Genomic DNA, 24,977 nt, shown 5'->3' with positions numbered 1-24,977 from the left:
AAGGAGCACACTTTTTTTTTTTTTTTTTTTTTGAGACGTTGTCTTGCTCTGTCACCAGGCTGGAGTGCAGTGTGCCATCTCAGCTCACTGCCATTTCCACCTCCCAGGTTCAAGCGATTCCCCTGCCTCAGCCTCCTGAGTAGCTGGAACAACAGGTGCGCACCACCACGCCCAGCTAATTTTTTGTATTTTAGTAGTTTTACCATGTTGGCCAGGATGGTCTCGATCTCCTGACCTTGTAATCCGCCTGCCTCGGCCTCCCAAAGTGCTGGGATTACAGGTATGAGCCAACACGCCCAGCCCACACATTTTTTTTTTTTTTAGGTGTCCTATGGGGCAAAACAGGACCAGAGAAGCCATAGGGAGCTAGCTTTTGGCTTAAGAACCAACTGAAGCTGCCAGAAATGATGTCATTTTGCAGTTGGTGGAAAGTCAAGCAGAAATCAGAGGCGGCTGCTGCAGCTGTCTGTTGTAAAGGGGATTCTGACCCCTCCTGATCTTATCATAGAATGATTTAATTGTAATTTTTCTGTTTTGGTTAATAGAGAACTTTGATCTAAAAAGAGGCCTGCCCTCATCCTCTCCTTCCCCCCTCTCCAAAGTAAGCCCTGTAGGTTGGGGTGGAGGGTGGATCTTTGAGATACATCAGTGAGTAAAACACAACCCTCTAGCAGTCCTTGGCACATACTAGACACCCAATTATCTGAATGAAGCATGAATAAAATTTTTTTTTTTTTTTTTTTTTTTTGAGACAGAGTCTCCCGCTGTTGTCCAAGCTGGAGTGCAATGGTATGTTCTTGGCTCACTGGAACCTCTGCCTCCCAGGTTCAAGTGATTCTCCTGCCTCAGTCTCTCGAGTACCTGGGACTACAGGTGCCTGCTACCACACCTGGCTAATTTTTGTATTTTTAGTAGAGATGAGGGTTCACCATGTTGGCCAGGCTGGTCTCGAACTCCTGACCTCAAGTGATCCGCCCACCTTGTACTCAAAGTGCTGGGATTTCAGGCATGAGCCACCAAGCCCGGCCAAAATCTCATTAAGTGTTTTAATGTTACTGCACTTTGCCTCGAGATGAGCTGCGACTGTCAGATACAGTTGATTTGCTTGTTTGGGTAGTGTTATCAGATGTATTTTTGCATGTAATGAGTCACCTGATAATTTTCCATATTTTAAAGAGAAAGACTCCATCGTGGAACTGTTCCAAGTATATGACTGAAAGGTCTGAAGTTAGTTGAACTGGGTAACTAGGAGGTTCTGTGCTGGTGGTATTCTCACTTAGAAAGGAAGGAGATGTGGTCTTGTGGTTAGCAACCTTCCATTGCTTGATTTCCTACTCATCACCTAACAAATGTTCCGGACACTTGTGGGCAGCCATTTAGCTGCTGATCCAGGATCACACCATACCCAGGTCCACCCTTCTAATTGTCTCAACTAAAACAGCCAGTTAGGCTTTTAATTCTATTACAAAAAATCAATCCTGTTTCCTGTTCTATGCCTCTTCGGTATTCAAGATCATCATTTCTTCACATGGATGGTCTGGGAGTTGATATGAATTAGGAGTATTTAAAGATGTTGGAGAGTTTCGCATAATAGAAGTGACAACGAATGCTTACAATACATAGCAAAATAAGCACAGATCCCAGGTCTGGAAGGGGAGGGTGTTGGCAAGCAGTAAAGGGTTGGAATTAACTTTTGTTACAATATGTGCCCATATAATAGCTGTCACCCTCTCACCAATTATTACTGTGTATATGGGTTGGTCTCTTCTAGTAGCTTTGAATCTTCGGATAGTGATAAAAATAGTGTTATATTAACATTCTCCAGAGAGACAGATCTAATAGGATATAGATACAGGTATGAGAGGAGATTAATTAGGGGAATTGGCTTGTGTGATTACGGAGGCTGAGAAGCCCAACAACAGGCTGTCTTCAAGCTTGAGACCTTGGGATGCCAGTAGTGTGGCATCACCCCTGATTGGCAGTCCTACTTGTTTGCTTCTGTGCATTTGGCCTGAGAATCTGGGGGGCTGCGGCAGTAGATCTTAGAGTCCAAAGGCTGGAGAACCTGGAATTCTGATGTCCAAGCTCTAGCAGACAGACTGACACCTTTGCCTTTCTGTAGTTCATTCACTCAGACTCGCATGCTAATCCCCTCTGGAACCACCTTCACAGACACACACCAAAATAATGCTTTACCAGGTTTCTAGGTATTCCTTAATCCAGTCAAGTTGGCATCTAAAATTAACTATCACAAGGGTCCTGTGTTTAACTTTTTCTAATGTGTTTAAGGAGCTCTGAAGACCATCTTACCGAAAGGAAAAGCCAGAAGAATGTACTTTGCATGAGGTACCGGCTAGTCAGTCAGATGTGTCATTTCCCAACAGGGAGATTATGTATAGCTTGTTCAGTGACTTGTTCACTATCATGAACTCAAAAGAAACTAGCAATTTTTTAGACATCTTTTGGGATCCTTGTACTGCATCCTATACTGCTTTTATGTTCATGTGTGCATTTGTGTACATGTATATACACATTACTCCATAACGAAGCGCAATCTTTTATACCTTTCCTGGTTGGGGTAGTAGAGGAATTTTACAGCCTACAATCAGACACATCCAGAAGAAGAGTGGAATATGTATGATACCTTAAAAATTAGCACATTTAACAAAGTATAACTTACTCATGGTTACAACTAAGTTAATGTTTTTTCCCTTTATTTTTCAAAAGGCTCATTTTTCTCCATTTCTCTACTATCAAAGTCAAGAACTGCCCAATGGCTCTGTCAAGGAGGCTCCAGCTCCTACTCCCACTTCTCTGGAAGTCTCAAGTCCACCAGATACTACAGAGGAAGTAGATCATAAGCCTAAACTCTGCAGGCTGGCTAAAGGTGAAAATGGCTATGGCTTTCACTTAAATGCGATTCGGGGTCTGCCAGGCTCATTCATCAAAGAGGTATGGTAATCCGGTTCCAGCAGCCCAACAAACACAGCCACAGTTAGGATAGTGTCAGCTTTTCCCACCCATTGATGGCTTAGTAGAGAGGTTCCATTGAAGGCACACACTGAGGGGTCTCACTTGGGTTCAGATAAATGTTGTCATGGTCCCACACCCTTTAGGTTAGCTACCAGTACATCATAAGCTCATGTTTTTCTTGTTTTCCAAACATCTGTTCCAAACAGTGTGAGTTGACTGAACTCTAGCTGACAGTCACTATCAACCCTGATTGGCAGTCATATTTGTTTGCTTCTGTGCATTTGGCATAATACCCCTTACCCTGTAGGGACTGATAAGACTCCCTATAGCTTTCAAGTTGAGAGTGAAGAAGGGAGACCTATTTATCCCCCTTCATCCCAGAAGACATATGACACTGAACCACTATTTATAATACCACTAATTATGTGAGTATGGAAGTTATAGCCTTCATAAATATAAAAGCATTAGAATATCTTTCTCAACTTCTATTCCTCAAGGAGAAATAATAACATGATTAAAAATAAATTCTTGAATTCCTCATCTATCCTCTTAAGGAGAGCTAGTGTGATGTCCCCTTCTCTGTTTGAAATTGATAACTCAGAACTTCTGTTCACAGGTACAGAAGGGCGGCCCTGCTGACTTGGCTGGGCTAGAGGATGAAGATGTCATCATTGAAGTGAATGGGGTGAATGTGCTAGATGAACCCTATGAGAAGGTGGTGGATAGAATCCAGAGCAGTGGGAAGAATGTCACACTTCTAGTCTGTGGAAAGACTGCCTATGATTATTTCCAAGCTAAGAAAATCCCTATTGTTTCCTCTCTGGCTGATCCACTTGACACTCCTCCAGATTCTAAAGAAGGAATAGTGGTGGAGTCAAAGCATGACTCACACATGGCAAAAGAACGGGTGAGTGGGCGCCTATTTCTTTTCGTGATCTAATTTACTAGAGTATGGGTACAGTCCCTATGAGTATATTTAATGTCTATGTTTGCCACAGATTTTTTTTAAAACTAGAAAATGACAATGTAAAGATACCTAACAAATCAAGTTATTGTAGAGGACAGGAGGCAGTATAAGGACAACAAATTTCTTACTTTCATAGCATGCAGCTGACAGCAACTGTCTAGAGCTAATAAATCAAGAAGTAAAATGTTTATCAGTATTGTAATGGGAACCCCCAAAAGAGCCTGAATTGGATGATCTAGGTATGAATTCTGGTTCTGTCATTTGTCAGCTGTGGGGAAATGGATTTATTTGTTCTGTTCCTCAGTTTTCCCACCCATAAAACAGGGATAATTTGGAGGATTGTTATCAGGATCATGTTAACTAAGATTGTATTAACTATATTAAAGTGCTCTGAATAGTGGCTGGCTCATAGTGAGCATGTAAGTGGTGATGGTTAAAGACAATATTGTTTAAAACAATTGACAGGTATTCCAGTTTTATTACTAGGAAAGATTAAGCATTCTCCATATTATTCTCTATATATTTGGATTAAATTTCTTGGTAAGTCTCAGTTTTATATTTTTGCCCAATTTTTCATAGATGAACTTGAGGTCCAAAAGTAAACTGACTTATCCAAGTTCATAAAGGAAATTTATAGCAAAGCCGAGACTCTAAAAAAGTTTAATTCAATGTTGTTCTTCTTTCCATTATATTAATTCTGCTCATTGGTGGAATACTCATTTTAATAAACTCAGTTTAATGAACACACACAATGCCCACTGATTTGTATTCTGGAATGCTTAATAAATACTATTAGTTGTCATTTAAAAATTCTATAATTTCTCTTTAGGAAGTCAATATTCTAGTCTTATAAAAAAGAAATACATACAGACATTAAGGAATTTGTTAATGTGTCAAACAGCAAGTTGAAAACAATCAAGTATAGAATTCAGGTCACCTGACTTCTAGTCATACCTAGATCGACTGATTCAGGCTCTTCTGGGGGTTCCCATTACAATACTGATAAACTTTTTACTTCTTGATTTATCAGCTCTAGACAATTGCTGTCAACTGCATGCTGTGAAAGAAAGAAATTCTAGTGAGTGACTCTACTCCCCGACTTAAGTCATGCAACTCTAGAATAGATCATCCCTCTTTCATTACTCTACCATTTGTAAATTCTTTGTTTTCTTATACACAGGCCCACAGTACAGCCTCACATTCTTCTTCCAATTCTGAAGATACAGAGATGTGATGAAAACAAGTAATAGCTTTGGCTGTTTATTTGATAGCTGTTTCCGGGTATTTAATAGGAATCCTTTCTCAAGGAATGAGTTGTGACCTGTTTACTGTCTCTTTAGAAGAAAAACTCCACTGGAAACCATTCACCATGTGTGATTGTCTTCTGTTATCATTTGTCTTACAGGCGGCTATTGCAGACGGCTAATTTTATGCTTAACTTAGGAAGAGATAAGGCAAGAGCTAGATTTTTTTCATGTGATCTCTTCCAAGCTTCAACTTAACTACATTTCTCTGAATGATGATGTCTCTTACTTCTACAGGTTCCTTGAGCACCAAAGATGATTTATAACTCTGTATAGGTGACAGCTGCTTATTAAAGCACCTTAGCAGATAAGCCTATTAAAATTGTGCTTTTGTAACAATGTTGTGGTTGCTAGAATAAATACCATTAACAAATACCTTTTGAGTATGCTTGATAGTGCTTTTGTTTTGGATTCACTTTTTATGCTTTAACCTTCATTTGCCTCTAGAAACCCAAAACACAATAAAGTACAGAATAAGACCTTAGTAATAAAATTCAGAATTTTCTTAAATTGCATGTCTGAGTGTTCTAAAAATTTTTCAACATTTCCCTTTCACAAGTGACTTATTCCCCCAGTTAAGTTATTCACAGTTTCACCCCACAGCGTGAAGGGCAGATAGAAAAAAACAAAAGGAAACATCACTACCAAATTGAAAGTAGGATATAATACTAAGAGTTCACAGGAAATCAAGAAAAAATGACATAACTGAAATCTCTCTTTTGGTAGAATCTATTTCAGGTGCATACCACCCCTTTCCCGGAAAAGAACAGATAACCTCTTGGTTATTTTAATGGGGCAGGATCAGATGAGGAGGTGTGGGATGCTAACTCATGTTAGATCACACAAGCATAATATGAAGCTATGCTTGATAAAATGAACGTAAGGCCAACGTGTTACAGTCTCTGATTTTAATGAGTCAATCTCAAGGCAAAGCTATAACCTTTTCCATGTGAACCTTAAAATGGAAATCCTATGTGTTTGGCCCAGCTACCATAGACATCTCTTGCCCCAGAGTTCCAGTGTATTTTTCCCCTTTAGTTCCTTGGCTCCTCTCCGCCTCTACACCAGCCTCAAATCCACACAGGATGCTCTCTGCTGAGTATTGTCTTGAGTTAGTTCTCCCTCTCATGTTCTGGCTGATGCTACTCATGGTCATAGTACCACCTGAGGGGGAAGGAGTATGCTATGAGGTGAAAAATGCTACCACAGCATTTTGTTTGTTTATAAAATGTCAGGCCCTGGTTCCATTTTCCCCCCTCTAATATCTAAATTTTGAAACCACTGGCCTCTAACAGTCTGTAGTAGGCTTAAGTTCAAGGTGCCATTTGCTTCTCTGGTGCCTGTTTGTGAGCCAAATAGAGGAAGAGTATGCTAGAGAGAGCGCTGACCAGGAAGATCACATCAAACCAACGGTGATAGAAGTTGAACTGCAGTTCTCCGAGGACTTCAGTGATTATGGTGCGGTATTCTAAAGGCATACTCATTCGGATCAGCAGCACAGAGGAGACAAAGTACATGCCCTGTAAGTCAAATGAATTAATCCAGAAGTGACTCTGAATGTAGTGAGGAACAGGACAAAGGAAATTATTAAAATTCTTAAAAGTATCAAGCACATTTCTGATATTTTACAGCTGTAAACATAAAGGTAACTCATTAAACTTACCATTATCTGTGCTAATAGCAGGACAATGACATTGGAGGACTTACTGCTAGAGATGGCATAAAAGAACTGTCAAGAAAGAGGGAGATAAATTTATGCAGTACTGTTAGATTCCTGTGTCACGAACAGTAAGAAATATGGTTAACATTTGATTAAAAGTGTCTCTTCCATGCCACAATCCTGTATAGAACAATTCATATGATTAAGACTCTAAAGAAGAGACTTAAAATAGACTGCTGAAAAAGTTATACTTTCCCCCTGGAGGTAATTTAATTACATAACATATGAAAGGATTCCTATTGCTATCAAACTTCAGAAACTATGTGATATATATGACTTAACATCACTATAAAACATTGTCAGATCACTCCAGCCTACTCCAAGCATTTGTAATTGTTAGTAGGCTCCCGTGCTCTTTCTAAAATTGTGCTACATGCCTGCAGATCCCTTCCTGTCCTAACCACTTCTCTTTCATTCAAAAGCTCCTGGATTTTAAATCCCTACCTTTCCTACCAGAGAGGACTCACTTTCCACCTCCGTGAAGTCTTCCTACATTGATTAGAAAATAGTTGAATTCAGGCTTTGGTATCAGGATGACGCTGGCCTCATAAAATGAGTTAGGGTATCATCCTGATATCAAAACCTGGCAGAGACACAACAAAAAAAGAGAATTTTAGACGCTGATGAACATCGATGCAAAAATCCTCATAAAATACTGGCAAACCGAATCCAGCAGCACATCAAAAAGCTTATCCACCATGATCAAGTGGGCTTCATCCCTGGGATGCAAGGCTGGTTCAACATATGCAAATCAATAAACGTAATCCAGCATATAAACAGAACCAAAGACAAAAACCACATGGTTATCTCAATAGATGCAGAAAAGGCCTTTGACAAAATTCAACAGCCCTTCATGCTAAAAACTCTCAATAAATTAGGTATTTATGGGACGTTATCTCAAAATCATAAGAGCTATTTATGACAAACCCACAGCCAATATCATACTGAATGGGCAAAAACTGGAAGCATTCCCTTTGAAAACTGGCACAAGACAGGGATGCCCTCTCTCACCACTCTTATTCAACATAGTGTTGGAAGTTCTGGCCGGGGCAATCAGGCAGCAGAAAGAAATAAAGGGTATTCAATTAGGAAAAGAGGAAGTCAAATTGTCCCTGTTTGCAGATGACATGATTGTATATTTAGAAAACCCCATCATCTCAGCCCAAAATCTCCTTAAGCTGATAAGCAACTTCAGCAAAGTCTCAGGCTACAAAATCAATGTGCAAAAATCACAATCATTCTTATACACCAGTAAAAGACAGCCAAATCATGAGTGAACTCCCATTCACAATTGCTTCAAAGAGAAGAAAATACCTAGGAATCCAACTTACAAGGGATGTGAACGACCTCTTCAAGGGGAACTACAAACCACTGCTCAACGAAATAAAAGAGGATACAAACATATGGAAGAACATTCCATGCTCATGGATAGGAAGAATCAGTATCATGAAAATGGCCATACTGCCCAAGGTAATTTATAGATTCAATGCCATCCCCATCAAGCTACCAATGACTTTCTTCACAGAATTGGAAAAAACTACTTTAAAGTTCATATGGAATCAAAAAAGAGCCTGCATTGCCAAGTCAATCCTAAACCAAAAGAACAAAGCTGGAGGCATCACGCTGACTTCAAACTATACTACGAGGCTACAGTAACTAAAACAGCATGGTACTGGTACCAAAACAGAGATATAGACCAATGGAACAGAACAGAGCCCTCAGAAATAATACCACACATCTACAACCATCTGATCTTTGACAAACCTGACAAAAACAAGAAATGGGGAAGGGATTCTCTATTTAACAAATGGTGCTGGGAAAACTAGCTAGCCATAAGTAGAAAGCTGAAACTGGATCCCTTCCTTACATCTTACACAAAAATTAATTCAAGATGGATTAAAGACTTAAATGTTAGACCTAAAACCATAAAAACCCTAGAAGAAAACCTAGGCAATACCATTCAGGACATAGGCATGGGCAAGGACTTCATGTCCAAAACACCAAAAGCAATGGCAACAAAAGCCAAAATTGACAAATGGGATCTAATTAAACTAAAGAGCTTCTGCACAGCAAAAGAAACTACCATCAGAGTGAACAGGCAACCTACAGAATGGGAGAAAATTTTTGCAATCTACTCATCTGACAAAGGGCTAATACCCAGAATTTACAAGGAACTCACACAAATTTACAAGAAAAAAACAACCCCATCAAAAAGTGGGCAAAGGATATGAACAGACATTTCTCAAAAGAAGACATTTATGCAGCCAACAGACACATGAAAAAATGCTCATCATCACTGGCCATCAGAGAAATGCAAATCAAAACCACAATGAGATACCATCTCACACCAGTTAGAATGGCCATCATTAAAAAGTCAGGAAACAACAGGTGCTGGAGAGGATGTGGAAAAATAGGAACACTTTTACACTGTTGGTGGGACTGTAAACTAGTTCAACCATTGTGGAAGTCAGTGTGGCGATTCCTCAAGGATCTAGAACTAGAAATAACATTTGACTCAGCCATCCCATTACTGGGTATATACCCAAAGGATTATAAATCATGCTGCTATAAAGACACATGCACACATGTGTTTATTGCGGCACTATTCACAATGGCAAAGACTTGGAACCAACCCAAATGTCCAACAATGACAGACTGGATTAAGAAAATGTGGCACATATACACCATGGAATACTATGCAGCCATAAAAAGGATGAGTTCATGTCCTTTGTAGGGACATGGATGAAGCTGGAAATCATCATTCTCAGCAAACTATTGCAAGGACAAAAAGCCAAACACCGCATGTTCTCACTCATAGGTGGGAATTGAACAATGAGAACACTTGGACACAGGAAGGGGAACATCACACAATGGGGCTTGTCGTGGGGTAGGGGGGCGAGGGAGGGACAGCATTTGGAGATATACCTAATGTAAATGACAAGTTAATAGGTGCAGCACACCAACATGGCACATGTATACATATGTAACAAACCTGCACGTTGTGCACATGTACCTAGAACTTAAAGTACAATTAAAAAAAAAAAAGAAAATAGTTGAATTCAGTAGGTCCTTACTTAATGCTATTTATAGGATCTTGGAAACTGAGATTTTAAGTGAAATGATATATAACAAAACTACATTTTTCTCACAGCATTATAATGAAATGTTGAATGAAACATTTTTTTGAGGAGTTGGTATATACAGTTTTGCTTAAAGCCGCTGTTTCCAAGAACTTATTGATGACACTGAGGACGTGCTATATTCTGCTCCCTTACTTCCATATCTTCTCTATAAGTGATTCTCACAATTATTCTTCCAGTCTCAAATATCTGCTGAATATCTGCCTACCATGTGCTAGGTTCTGTTCTAGATACTGATAACATATCAGTGAACAAAACAGACCCATATCTTACTCTATTGCCTTTAGTGAATGTACTTATCTATAATTGGTATATGATGTAAATATATCATCATCAATTTATGTAGTAGTTTAACTTTTAAAAATTCTGTTGTATGTCTTTTAAATCCTTGGGACTGTTGTTTAAAGTCTCAGGAGGCAGAATTCTTAATGAGGTAAAATTATCTCATGGACCACCTTTTTTTTTTTTTTTTTTTTTTGAGATGGAGTCTCGCTCTGTCACCAGGCTGGAGTGCAGTGTGCGACCTTGGCTCACTGCAATCTCCGCTCCCTGGGTTCAAGTGATTCTCCTGACTCAGCCTCCCGAGTAGCTGGGACTACAGGCATGTGCCACCACACCCAGCTAATTTGTTGTATTTTTAGTAGAGATGGGGTTTCACCATGTGGGCTAGGATGGACTCGATCTCCTGACCTCGTGATCCACTGACCTCAGCCTTCCAAAGTGTTGGGATTACAGGCGTGAACCACCACACCCGGCTGGTACCACATTTAATTAAACAAATGATAAGCAGTACTTTTTAACACTGTGATAAAACATACCTTGGTAAGAGTGATCAGCAATCCTCTGATGGATGTGACGATGATTATTCCAACAAGAATGAAGGAAATGTGTTGGGACCAAAACTTCACCTGCCACCATAACAGGAAGAAAAAATATGTGCTAAATCTCTGTTCAGAGAGATATAAAGGCTAAGCTATATCCTGATCATTTACGTGACTGTGAGAGGGAACTTTATTAGACCCAACCTGATTTTTTTTTCTTAAGAGAGAGAGGAAAGCAAGTAAGTGGCAAATAAAACAACTACAGAAAGACTGCAGTAGATATCTTAATTAGCAGACTTAATTAAACCTTAAAATTAAAAAAAAAATTTTTTTGTAGAGCCAGGGTCTTGCTATGTAGTTCAGGCTGGTCTCAAACTCCTGGGCTTAAGCAATACTCCCACATCAGCCTCCCAAAGTGTTGGTATTACAGGCATGAGTCACCATGCCCGGCAGCAAGTACCGAGAAGTGACAAAAATAACGCTAATAAATCAGAAAAAACAGAACTAATGATACAGTTTTACTGTGATAAATGAAAAGCAGGAATTAAAAGGAAACTAAATAATAGCTTATTTTCTATGAATAATAGTTCCCTAACCACCAAAACTTCAAGGAATCTTTCTTTTTATAGTAAAAGAATATATAGACATTCTCAGCTAAATTCTAGGAAATAGTTGAACTTCACTGGAACCACATGATACCTTTTTCTCCTCCTGTATTGCTTCATAGTGAGAAGGAGTTTTGGGACCCTGTGTTTGATTCAGTTCTGAAAAGTATCTGAAAGGGAGCTGCTATTACTAACATCTAAAAGATTTGTTATTCAGAATTACAAAATATGGCATAAACAGATGAATTATAGATGGAATATATACATGGCCATGTAAGTATCCTCAGAAAGTACAGAAAAGGAAAAGCATTGCTAAAAATTCAGCCCAGTAAAACACTTCAGGAAACACAAATGCAACAACAGCAAGGCATACTTTTTGTTGTTTTTTGAGACAGGGGTCTCACTCTATCGCCCAGAGTGGAGTGCGGTGGCACTATCTCAGCTCACTGCAACTTCTGTCTCCCCGGCTCAAGTGATCCTCCTGCTTCAGACTCCTGCATAGCTGGGACTACAGGTGCATGCCACCATGTCCAGCTAATTTTTATATTTTTTCTAGAGACAGGTTTTCACCATGTTGCCCAGGCTGGTCTTGAACTCCTGGACTCAAGTGATCTGTCTCGGCCTCTCAAAGTGCTGGGACTACAGACGTGAGCCACAGTAGTGCGTGGCCTGTAAAGCATACTTAATATAATTTATATACAACTTGAAGAAAAGATACCATGTTCTTTCACACTCAAAGAGGATACACTATTGATCTAGCATCAAGAAACATGTACATTGAGCTGTTTCTCAAGGATTGGGGCTTAATTTGCTCTGGTTCATTTTCATTTCATCCAAGTCCTTTTGAGATCAGGGGCACGTCTGGCTGGGATGGATGGCTGGGGGTAGCATGCAGTCTGCGTCTAGGTTGACAGCACAGCTAAATGGCCTATACTGGGACTAAGAATATGACATTGGTCTTACTATTAGAGTGCTATTCAGCCAGAGTCATTGGCTCTGGTTTATGAATAAAGACACTGAACTTCAATTAGGAATTTATGACAGTGGTATTATGAAACAGTAAAAAGACAATTTAAAAAAACAATTTTGTGCATAGGTGACAGTGACCATCTTTAGCCCAAGGTCCACCTTAATTGATAAAGATCATTTCTTACAGCAGAAATCGTTTCAGCTCTAACACAACACTAATTAGTAGCTAATTTTCCACTGGGGCATCAAAGGTGAGTTGTGTGTTTGAAGAGCTCATCAAGAATCACATAAAGAAGTATTTGAATACCTTGGTGGGGAGAAAATGGTAAACTGGTAGCTGCCTATAGAGAAGCAGAGGAGCAGCTGTAGAAATAATCAGCATCCATGACAATATTAACTATCAGTCATTACTTCTGGCTTTATGTTAAGAGAGAGAATCTTGGCCTTTTACAAATTTTCCATGTGAATACATCAAAATATAAAAATTTTCCATGTGAATATGTCAAAATATACAGAGTGGGAACAAAAGCAGAAGCAAGTACCTAAAGTATACAAATTAGAATCTTAGCAATGATAAGTTATGGCAGATAAAACAGAAAGAAACATGACAAACCAGGATCTTGATATAACACTTACATCAAATTGGATTCCCAGATAATTCACAGTGATCTCAATGCCTCTTGTGACAGGATCCGTTTTCCCAACTCGATCAAAAACAATATTGATGGTAGCCTGCAAAGATGCAGATTTTTACCTCGGAGCATATTAACAATCACTTACTCTTTCAAAAAGTGACTCAAACTAATGAATTAATCACTATAACATATCTTACAGGTCAATGTTCCTAAAAATGCAATTCTACTCTTAATCCAAATCATATATATGAAATCTATTTTGGATACTCATATATAGGCAAAGAAAAGTCCCCATTTACTCCATCTTTCTTTTCTGTAAACAGTCAAGGGGAATAAAGCTACGGCATTATGCCTTAATTTATCAGGAGCCAGAAAGGTAACATTCTGGTAGATGAAGTCAGATTAAGAGAATCAAGAAATCCCAGGGTAATTCCTTGTGGTTCTTTTCTGAATGCTCTAACAGCAAATACTAAAATAACAAAAAAAGGAGTTATAGCTAATAAGTCAACAAATGATATCAAATGGAATAATGAAAAATTCCCAATTAATCCCCAAGATGGCAGTTTAAAAAAAGGAAAAAAGGAGAAAAGAACAGATGGGACCAATGAAAAGAAATAGCAACACAGTAGTTTAAAATCCAACCACATTAAAAAATAAAATAAAATCCAACCACATCAATAATCACATGAAATGTAAATGGTCTGCATAATAGGTGAGCAAACTCTGCCACTGGAGTGTGGCAGCAGCCACAGACAATACACAAATGAATGGACTTGGCTGCATTCCAGTAAAACTTTATTTCCAAAGGCAGGCAGTGGTTAGGTTTGGCATGTGGGCTATAGATTGCTGATCCTTGGTCTAAACATGTCAACGAAATGGCAGAGGTTGTTAGATTGGATAAAAATGCAAGACTCAACTATATATTCTTTAAGAAAAAAACACTTTAATAAATATAAAGATACAAATAGGTTAAAAGTAAAAGGACAGAAAAATATATTATGCTAACACTAATCAAAAGAAAGCCAGAATGTCTATATTAATGTCAGACAAAGTAGATTTCATAGCAAAAATACTGCTAGGTATTAAAAGGGACATTTCAGAATGATAAAAGGATCATTTCAACAAGGGGTACACAATGATTCTAAATGTTTATATACCTAATGACAGAGCTTCAAAACACATAAAGCAAAACTGATAGAAATAAAAAAGAAATGGACAAATCCACAACAGCTGGATCCCCTCTCTAAATAACTGATAAAATTAGTCAGAAACTCTAATAATACTATCAATCAATTTGATGTAATTGACATTTATGGAACACTCCTGCCAACAAGAGCACAATACATATTCTACTCACATACATGTAAGACATTTATCACCATATTCTGTCTGGGACAGAAAACAAGTCAATTATTTATTTATTTATTTATTTATTTATTATTTTTTTTTTGAGACGGAGTCTTGCTCTGTCCCCCAGGCTGGAGTGCAGTGGCGCGATCTCGGCTCACTGCAAGCTCCACCTCCCGGGTTCATGCCATTCTCCTGCCTCAGCCTCCCGAGTAGCTGGGACTACAGGCGCCCGCCAACACGCCCGGCTAATTTTTTGTATTTTTAATAGAGACGGGGTTTCACCATGTTAGCCAGGATGGTCTCGATCTCCTGACCTCGTGATCCGCCCGCCTCGGCCTCCCAAAGTGCTGGGATTACAGGCTTAAGCCACCGCGCCCGGCACAAGTCAATAATTTAAAAGATTCATATCATACAAAATATGTTCTTAGACCACATGAAATTAAATTAGAAATCAATTAGAGAATAATATTTGGAAGATCCTCAAATATTTTATAACACACTTCTAAATCACCCATGAATCAAAGAAGAAATCAAAGGGAAATTCGAAAGCATTTTGAATTGAACAAGAAAAACAATTCATTAAATTTGTGAGATCTAGTATAGCAGTACATAGCAAGAAATGTATAGCATTAAAACCCCTATATCAGCAAAGGTCTCCAATCAATGATCTTAGTTTCCATCTTAAGAAATTAGAAAAAGGAGACTCAAAATAAGCAGAAGAAAGGAAATAACAAAGACCAGAGCAGAAATCAATGAAATAGCAAAAAATGAGAGAAAACTAATTAACCCAAAAGTTGGTTCTTTGAAAAGTTCAATAAAACCAATAAACTTCTACTAGACTGATAAAGACAAAAGAGGGAAGTCACAAGTTACCAATATTAAGAACAAGAGAGACATCACTGTCACACCCATGAAGATGGCTATAATAAAAAAGTTAATAAAAATTGTTGGTGGGGATGTGGAGAAACTGGAACACGCATCCCCTGCTGACAGGAATGTAAGCTGTTGCTGCTGTTTTGGAAAAGTCTGGTAGTTCTTTAAAAGGTTAAACATAGGCTGGTCACAGTGGCTCATGCCTATAATCTTAGCACTTTGGGAGGCTGAAGCGGGTGGATCACAAGGTTAGGAGTTAGAGATCAGCCTGGCCAATGTGGTGAAACCCTGTCTCTACTAAAAATACAAAAAAGTTAGCCAGGCGTGGTTGCATGCGCCTGTAATCTCAGCTACTAGGGACGCTGAGGCAGGAGAATTGCTTGAACCTGGGAGGCGGAGGTTGCAGTGAGCTGAGACTGCACCACTGCACTACAGCCTGGGTGACAGAGCGAGACTCGTCTCAATAAATAAATAAATAAAAAGGTTAAACATATACTTAGCATATGACACAGCAACTCTACCCCTAGATACACACATAAGAGAAATTAAAACATATATTCACATAAAAACTTATACACGAGGCCGGGCATGGTGGCTCGTGGCTGTAATCCCAGCACTTTGGGAGGCCAAGGCTGGTGGATCACCTGAGGTCAGGAGTTGAGATCAGCCTGGCCAACATGGTGAAACCCCGTCTCTATTAAAAATAGAAAAATCAGCCAGGCATGGTGGTACGCACCTGTAATCCCAGCTACTCAGGCGGCTGAGGCAGGAGAATCGCTTGAACCCAGGAGGCAGAGGTCGAAGTGAGCTGAGATCACCCCACTGCACTCCAGCCTGGGCAACAGAGTGAGACTCTGTCTCAAAACAAAAACAAAAAAATTATACACAAATGTTCACATCGCATTATTGATAATGGCCCAAAAGTAGAAATAATCCTAATGTACATCAACTAATAAATGGATAAAAAATGTGGTGTATCTATAAAATGAAATAGATGTTATTCAGCCATAGAAAATAATGAATTTTTTTTTTAAGACAGTCTTGCTCTGTTGCCTGCTGGAGTGCGGTGGCACAATCACGGCTCACTGCAGCTTCAACTTCCCAGGCTCAAGCGATCCTTCCCCGCCTCAGCCTCCCAAGCAGCTGGGGCCACAGGCATGTACTTCCATGCCGTATTAATTTTGTGTGTGTGTGTGTGTGTGTGTGTGTGTGTGTGTGTCGGGGAGGGAGGGGTAAATAATGGGGTTTCCCTTTGTTTCTCAGGATAGTCTCAAACTCCTGGGCTCAAGTGATCCTCCTGCCTCGGCCTCCCAAAGTGTTGGGATTACAGGCATCTGCCACTGTGCCTGGCCAGGAATGAAGTATTGATAGATACTATGACATGGATGTACCTTAAAAACATTATGCTAGGGCTGGGTACAGTGGCTCAGCCTGGGCAATGTAGTGAGACTCGTCTCTATGAAAAAAAAATATATACTTTTTAAAATTACATTTAAAAAGCCCTCCCCAACCCCATTATGCTAAATGAGAGAAGCCAATCATAAAACAATATAAATTATGTGATTCCATTTATATGAAACATCCAGAATAGGGAAATCTATAGAGACAGAAAATAGATTAGTGGTTGCTAAGGGCTGAGGAAGTGGGAATTGGAGGGAAATGGGGAATGACTACTAATGAGTATGGAATTTTTTTTTGGCTTGATAAAAATGTTCAAAAATTGATTGTGGTAATGGTTATAAAACTATGAATATATTAAGAACTACTGCATTGTACACTAAATGAGTATATTGTATTGTATGTGAATCATATCTCAATAAACCTGTTACACGAAAAAAAGAACAGTCTCTACAGGTTCTATGATATTAAAAGGATAGTAAGAATATTATGAGCAATACCATGCCAATAAATTTGACAACTTCAATAAAAATAGACAAATTCCTTGAGACTCAAATTGCAAGAGCTCATTCAAGAAGAAATAGATAACCTGCATAAACCCTCTATCTTTAAAAAAATGAATTGGTAGTTAAAAAAAATCTTCCTGCAAAGAAACCTCCAGGCCCAGACGGCTTTATTGATAAACTCTACAACACATTTAGGGGAGAAATAACAACATCTCCACACATACTTCCACTAATTTAAAGAGGTGGCAGTACTTTTCAACTCATTCTCTAAGGTCAGCAAGCATTACTCTGACACCAAAACCAAATAAAGACATTATGAGAAAAGAAAACTATAGTCCAATATCCTCATACATATGGAGGCAATTTTTTTTTTTTTTTTGAGACAGAATCTCCCTCTGTCATTCAAGCTGGAGTGCAGTGGTGTGATAATAGCTCACTGAGGCCTTGGACTTCTGGGCTCAAGCGATCCTCTCACCATAGCCTCCTGAGTAGCTGGGAACACAGGCATGCTATCACACTCAGCTAATTTTTATTGTTTTGCTAAGATGGGGTCTTGCTATGCTGCCCAGGCTGGTCTCAAATTCTTGGCCTCAAGCAGTTCTCCTGCTTCAGCCTCCCAAAGTACTGGGAATACAGGTGTGAGCCAACATGCTCAGACAATGCAAGCATTCTTAACATAATTTTAGCAAATTGAATCTAACAAAATAGAAAAATGATAATTCACCATGACCAAGTGAGGTTTATTCTAGGAATGCAAGATTGGTTTAATATTCAAAAATTAATGAATGTAATCAACTATAGCAGACTAAAAAAGAAAAATATCGATCACCTCAATAGATGCAGTAAAAGCATTTAACAAAATCCAACACGTTTTCATGATTAACAATACTCAATAAACTATGATTAGAATGGAACTTCCTCAACCTGATAAAGGGCATCTAGGGAAAACCTAACATCATAATGAAAGGTGAGACTGGATGCTATCTCCCTAAGAGCTGGAATAACAGTAGGATGACTATTCCTACCACTTCTATTCAACTTTGTACTGAAGGTTTTAGTCAGTGCAATAAGGCTGGAGGAGGAGCAGGAGAAAAAGGATAAGAAGGAAGGAAGGAAGGACGGGGAAAGGAACAACTTAATGAAAACACTGGCAAGGTCGGGGGAGGGGCCAAGGTGACCAACTAAAAGTAGCTGCTGTTGGCCGCTCCTATCAAGAATGAAAACAGCGAGTGAATGTTGCACTTTCAGGCTGAGGTAACCAGGTTCTCTCATTGGGACTAACTAGGCGGTTGGCACGACCCATGGAGAGCGAGGAAAAGCAGGGTAGTGCAACAGCCCCACCTGGGAGCCGCATAGGGCAAGGAAGTTCCCATCCCCAACCAAGGAAGGCGGTGAGTGATTGTGGCACCCTGTCCAGGAAACCATGCTTCTTCCACAGATCTGTGCAACCCGTGGATCAGGAGATTCCCTCGTAAGCCCAGGCCAACAGGGCCTTGGAACCCAAGCACAGAGCTGCCCAGACGCTCAGTGGCCACTGAGGTTGCAGCCAGCAGCAGCAGGCTGGAAATTGCCTAAGATGACCAAGTTCCTGGGATGGCCGCCATCACTGCGGGTCCAGTCTGCCCTTTTCCCCTGCCAGTGCTGGGGAGAATAGGTGGTTTGGACCAGGAGGAATTCCCCACAGCACAGCACAGTGGCAGTGGCAAATTGTGGCCAGACTGCTTCTTTAGGTGGGACTCGGATCCATTCCTCCTCACTAGGCGGGGCCTCCCTGCAGAAATGTCACCAACTCCAGGTAGGGGTTTATGGGCAGAACTGATCTCCCTGGGAAGGAGCCCCCGGGGGTAGGGGTGGCTACCGTCTTCGTGGTTCAGCAGACTTAGTCTTTCCTGCCTGCTGGCTCTGAAGGGTCTGGGCAGTCCAGAGGAGGGGGATTCCCTTCAGTGCGGCACACCTGCTCTGCCAAGGGGCAGTCAGAGTGCTTCCTTAAGCAGGTCCCTGATCCTGTGCCTCCTGACTGAGACCCCCCCACCAGGGCTCGCCAGACACCTTATACAGGAACGTTCGTGCCGGCATCAGGTCAGTGCTTCCTCCCAGAGGAAGGAGCAAACTGCCATCTTTGCTGTTCTGCAGCCTCCACTGGTAATACCTCCAGGTGCGAGAGGGACCCAGGAGAGTAGGGTATAGATTCGACCCCCAACAAATGGCAGCAGCCCTACAGAAGAAGGGCCTGACTGTTAAAAACAAACAAACAGAAAGCAACAACAACAACATCAACAAAAAAAGACCCCACAAAAACCCCATCCAAAGGTCAACAGCCTCAAAAATCGAAGGTAGATAAACTGAGGATGATGAGAAAGAATCAACACAAAAACGGTGAAAACTCAAAAAGCCAGAGTGCCTCTTCTCCAAATGATCACAACACCTCTCCAGCAAGGGCACAGAACTGGGCTGAGGCTGAGGCTGAGATGGATGCACTGACAGAAGTAGGCTTTAGAAGGTGGGCAGTAACAAACTTCGCTGAGCAAAAGGAGTAATGTTCTAACCCAATGCAAAGAAGCCAAGAACCATGATAAAACATTATAGGAGCTGTTAACCAGAATAACCCGTTTAAAGAGGAACATAAACAACCTGATGGAGCTGAAATACACAATGTGACATTCACAATGCAACCACAAGTATCAACAGCTGAAGAGACTAAGCAGAGGAAAGAATCTCAGAGCTTGAAGACTATCTTGCTGAAATAAGACAGGCAGAGAAAGGGAACTATGGGATTATATAAAAATACCGAACCTACGGCTGATTCGGGTACCTAGAAGAGACAGGGAGAACGGAACCAAGTTTCAAGTTGGAAAACATACTTCAGGATATCATCCAGGAGAACTTCCCCAACCTAGCAAGACAAGCCAGAACTTCTCCAACCTAGCAAGACAGGCCAACATTCAAATTCAGGAAATCCAGAGAACTCTAGTAAAATACTCCATGAGAAGATCAACCCCAAGACACGTAATCATCAGATTCTCCAAGGTCGAAATGAAGGAAAAAATGTTAAGGGCAGCCAGAGAGAAAGGACAGGTCACCTACAAAGGAAAGTCCATCAGACTAACAGTGGACCTCTCAGTGGAAACCCTATAAGCCAGAAGCAACTGGGAGTCAATATTCAACATTCTGTTTTTTTTTTTGAGACAGAGTCTCCCTCTGTCACCCAGGCTGGAGTGCAGTGGCGCAATCTCGGCTCACTGCGAGCTCCGCCTCCCGGGTTCATGCCATTCTCCTGCCTCAGCCTCTCCGAGTAGCTGGGACTACAGGCACCCGCCACAACGCCCGGCTAATTTTTTGTGTTTATAGTACAGATGGGGTTTCACCGTGTTAGCCAGGATGGTCTCGATCTCCTGACCTCGTGATCCGCCTGCCTCGGCCTCCCAAAGTGCTGGGATTACCGGCATGAGCCACAGCGCTCAGCTCAACATTCTTAAAGAAAAGAATTTCCAACCCAGAATTTCCTATCTGGCTTCATAAATGAAGGATAAATAAAATCCTTTTCAGACAAGCAAATGCTGAGGGAACTTGTCACCACCTTGCAAGAACTCCTGAAGGAAGCACTAAATATGGAAAGGAAAAACTATTACCAGCCACTACAAAAACACACTGAAGTACACAAAGCAATGACACTGTGAAGCAACTACAATAACAAGTCTGCAAAATAACCAGCTAGCATCATGACAGGATCAAATCACACATAACAATTTTAACCTTAAATGTAAATGGACTAAATGCCCCAATTAAAAGACACAGAATTGCAAGCTGGATGAAGAATCAAGACCCATCAGTGTGCTGTATTCAGGAGGCCCATCTCATGTGCAAAGACACACATAGGCTCAAAATAAAGGGATGGAGGAAAATTTACCAAGCAAATGGAAAGCAAAAAAAAAGCAGGGGTTGCAATCCTAGTTTCTGACAAAACAGACTTTAAACTAACAAAGATCAAAAAAGACAAAGAAGGGCTTTACATAATGCTAAAGGGTTCAATTCAACAAGAGCTAACTATCCTAAATATATACATACCCAATACAGGAGCACCCAGATCTATAAAACAAGTTCTTAGAGACCTACGAAGAGACTTATACTCTCACATAATAATAGTGGGAGGCATTAACACCCCACAGTCAATGTTACACAGATCATTGAGACAGAAAATTAACAAGTATATTTAGGACTTGAACTCAGCTCTGGATCAAGTGGACCTGATAGACATCTACAGAACTCTCTACCCAAAAACAACAGAATATACATTCTTCTTGGTGCCACATACTCTAAAATTGATCACATAATTGGAAGTAGAACACTCCTCAATGCAAAAGAACTGAAATCATAACAGTCTCTCAGACCACAGGACAATCAAATTAGAACTCAAGACTAAGAAACTAACTCAAAACTACACGACTACGTGAAAACTGAACAACCTGCTCCTGAACGACTCCTCCATAAATAATGAAATTAAGGCAGAAATCAAGAAGTTATTTGACACTATGAGAACAAAGAGACAACATACCAGAATCTCTGGGACACAGCTAAAGCAGTGTTAAGAGGGAAATGGATAGCACTAAATGCCCATATCAAAAAGCTAGAAAGATCTCAAATCGACACCCTAACATCACAACTAAAAGAACTAGAGAACCAAGAGCAAACAAACCCCAAAGCTAGCAGAATATAAGAAATAACCAAGGTCACAGCGGAACTGCAGGAGATAGAGACACGAAAAACCCTTCAAAAAAATCAACTAATCCAGGAGCCAGTTTTTTGAAAAGATCAATAAAATAGACCACTACCAGACTAATAAAGAAGAAAAGAAGAATCAAACAGACACAATAAAAAATGATAAAGGGGACATCACCACTGATCCCACAGAAATACAAATAACCATCAGAGAATACTATAAACACCTCTATGCAAATAAACTAGAAAGTCTAGAACAAATGGATAAATTCTTGGACACATACACCCTCCCAAGACTGAACCAGGAAGAAGTTGAATCCCTGAATAGACCCATAGGGAGTTCTGATTTGGGGCAGTAATAAGCCTACCATCCAAGGAAAGCCCAGGACCAGATGGATTTACAGCTGAATTCAGAGGTAAAAAGAGGAGCTGATACCATTTCTTCTGCAACTATTCCAAACAACATGAAAAAGAGGGACTCCTCCCTAACTCATTTTATGAGGCCAGCTCATTCTGATACCAAAATCTGGCAGAGATACAACAAAAAAAAGAAAACTTCAGGCCAATATCCCTGAAGAACATTGATGTGAAAATCCTCAATAAAATACTGGCAAACCAAATCCAGCAGCACATCAAAAAGCTCATCTACCATGATCAAGTCAGCTTCATCCCCAGTATGCAACACTGGTTCAACATACACAAATCAATAAATGTAATCCATCACATAAACAGAACCAATGACAAAAACCACATGATTATCTCAATAGACACAGAAAAGGCCTTTGATAAAATTCAACATCCCTTCATGCTAAAAACTCTCAATAAACTAGGTATTGATGGAACATACCTCAAAATAATAAGAGTGATTTATAATAAACCCACAGCCAATATCACACTGAATGGGCAAAAGCTGGAAGCATTCCCTTTGAAAACTGGCACAAGATAGGACGCCCTCTCTTACCACTCCTCCTCAACATAGTATTGGAAGTTCTGGCCAGGGTAATCAGGCAAGAGAAAGAAATAAAGGGTATTCAAATAGGAAGAGAGAAAGTCAAATTGTCTTTGTTTGCATATGACATAATCTTCTATCTAGAAAACCCCATCGTCTCAGCCCAAAAGCTACCTAAACTGATAAGCAACTTCAGCAAAGTCTCAGGATACAAAGTCAATGTGCAAAAATCACAAGCATTCCTATACACCAACAACAGACAAGCAGAGAGCCAAATCATGAATGAACTCCCATTTACAATTGCTACAAAGAGAATACAATACCTAGGAATACAGCTAACAAGGGGAGTGAAGGACCTCTTCAAGGAGAACTACAAACCACTGCTCAAGGAAATCAGAGAGGACACATACAAATGGAAAAACACTCCATGCTCCCAGAGAAGAAGAATCAATATCATGAAAATGGCCATACTGCCCAAAGTAATTTATAAATTCAGTGCTACTCCCATTAAACTACCATTGACATTCTTCCCAGAATTAGAAAAAAACTATTTTAAAATTCAATATGGAAGCAAAAAAGAGCCCGTACAAGTCAAGACAACTGTAAGCAAAAAGAACAAAGCTAGAGGCATCATGCTACCTGACTTCAAACTATACTACAAGGTTACAGTAACCAAAACAGCATGGTACTGGTACAAAAACAGACACATGGACCAATGGAACAGAATAGAGAACTCAGAAATAAGACCACACATCTACAGCCATCTGATCTTTGACAAAACTGACAAAAACAAGCAATGGGGAAAGGATTCCCTATTTAATAAATGGTGCTGGGAAAACTGGCTAGCCATATGCAGAAAATTGAAACTGGAACCCTTCTTTACACCTTATACAAAAATTAACTCAAGATGGATTAAAGACTTAAATGTAAAACCCAAAACTATAAAAACCCTAGAAGAAAATCTAGGCAATACCATTCAGGACATGGCACAGGCAAAGGTTTCACAACAAAAATGTCAAAAGCAATTGCCACAAAAGCAAAAATTGACAAATGGGATCTAATTAAACTAAAGAGCTTCTGCACAGCTAAAGAAACTATCATCAGGGTGAATAGACAACCAACAGAATGGCAGAAAATTTTTGCAATCTATCCATCTGACAAAGGCCTAATATCCAGAATCTACAAGGAACTTAAACAAATTTACAAGAAAAAAATCAAACAACCCCACTAAAAAGTAAGCAAAGGACATGAACAGACAATTCTCAAAAGAAGACATTTATGCAGCCAACAAACATATGAAAAAAAGCTCAAGCTCAGTATCACTGATCATTAGAGAAATGCAAATCAAAACCACAATGAGCTACCATCTCACACCAGTCAGAATGGCAATTATTAAAAAGTCAAGAAACAACAGATGCTGGCGAGGCTACAGAGAAATAGGAATGCTTTTACACTGTTGGTGGGAATGTACATTAACTCAACCATTGTGGAAGACAGTGTGGTGATTCCTCAAAGACCTAGCACCAGAAATACCATTTGACCCAGCAGTCCTATTACTGGGTATATACCCAAAGGAGTATAAATCATTCCATTATAAAGATACATAAACATGTACGTCCACTGCAGCACTATTCACAATAGCAAAGACATGGAATCAACCCAAATGCCCATCAATGATAGACCGGATAAAGAAAATGTGGTACATATCCACCATGGAATACTATACTGCCATAAAAAGGAATGAGATCATGTCCTTTGCAGGGACATGGATGGAGCTGGAAGCCATCATCCTCATCAAACTAACGAAGGAACAGAAAACCAAATATCACATGTTCTCACTTACAAGTGGGAGCTGAACAATGTGAACACACAGACACAGGGAGGGGAACAACACAAACTGGGACCTGTCGAAGGCGGGGACGGGGAGGGAGAGCATCAGGGAAAATAGCTAATGGATGCTGGGCTTAATACCTAGGTGATGGGTTGATAGATGCAGCAAATCACCATGGCACATACTTACCTATGTAACAAACTTGCACATCCTGCACATG

At 40.0% G+C, this 24,977-nt stretch overlaps 2 protein-coding genes across 4 annotated transcripts in view; one reads left to right on the top strand and one right to left on the bottom strand.

Annotated features, from left to right (window-relative positions):
- The window catches only part of PDZK1 (PDZ domain containing 1), a 36,408-nt gene extending 31,164 nt beyond the window's left edge, over positions 1-5,244 (top strand). Inside the window, exons 7-9 of the mRNA XM_032151625.2 lie at positions 2,728-2,952; positions 3,590-3,880; positions 5,121-5,244. Coding sequence (XP_032007516.1) covers positions 2,728-2,952; positions 3,590-3,880; positions 5,121-5,174 — 570 coding nt within the window. The 3' untranslated portion in view covers positions 5,175-5,244. The remainder of the gene's footprint in view (positions 1-2,727; positions 2,953-3,589; positions 3,881-5,120) is intronic.
- Positions 1-24,977, bottom strand: part of GPR89A (G protein-coupled receptor 89A) — an 82,706-nt gene that overhangs the window by 9,281 nt on the left and 48,448 nt on the right. For 2 of the 3 annotated variants that reach the window (XM_058439356.1, XM_032151630.2), the window contains exons 11-15: positions 13,136-13,231; positions 10,923-11,012; positions 6,908-6,973; positions 6,633-6,764; positions 4,895-4,997 (exon numbers count right to left, since the gene is read on the bottom strand). In XM_058439356.1, coding sequence (XP_058295339.1) covers positions 4,932-4,997; positions 6,633-6,764; positions 6,908-6,973; positions 10,923-11,012; positions 13,136-13,231 — 450 coding nt within the window. In that variant the 3' untranslated portion in view covers positions 4,895-4,931. The other variant, XM_032151629.2, reaches the window with a different exon arrangement.

The sequence above is a fragment of the Hylobates moloch genome, unplaced genomic scaffold, assembly GCF_009828535.3.
Source record: "Hylobates moloch isolate HMO894 unplaced genomic scaffold, HMol_V3 SCAFFOLD_5, whole genome shotgun sequence".
Taxonomy (NCBI): Eukaryota; Metazoa; Chordata; class Mammalia; order Primates; family Hylobatidae; genus Hylobates; species Hylobates moloch.
This window is presented reverse-complemented; position numbering and strand designations above follow the sequence as displayed.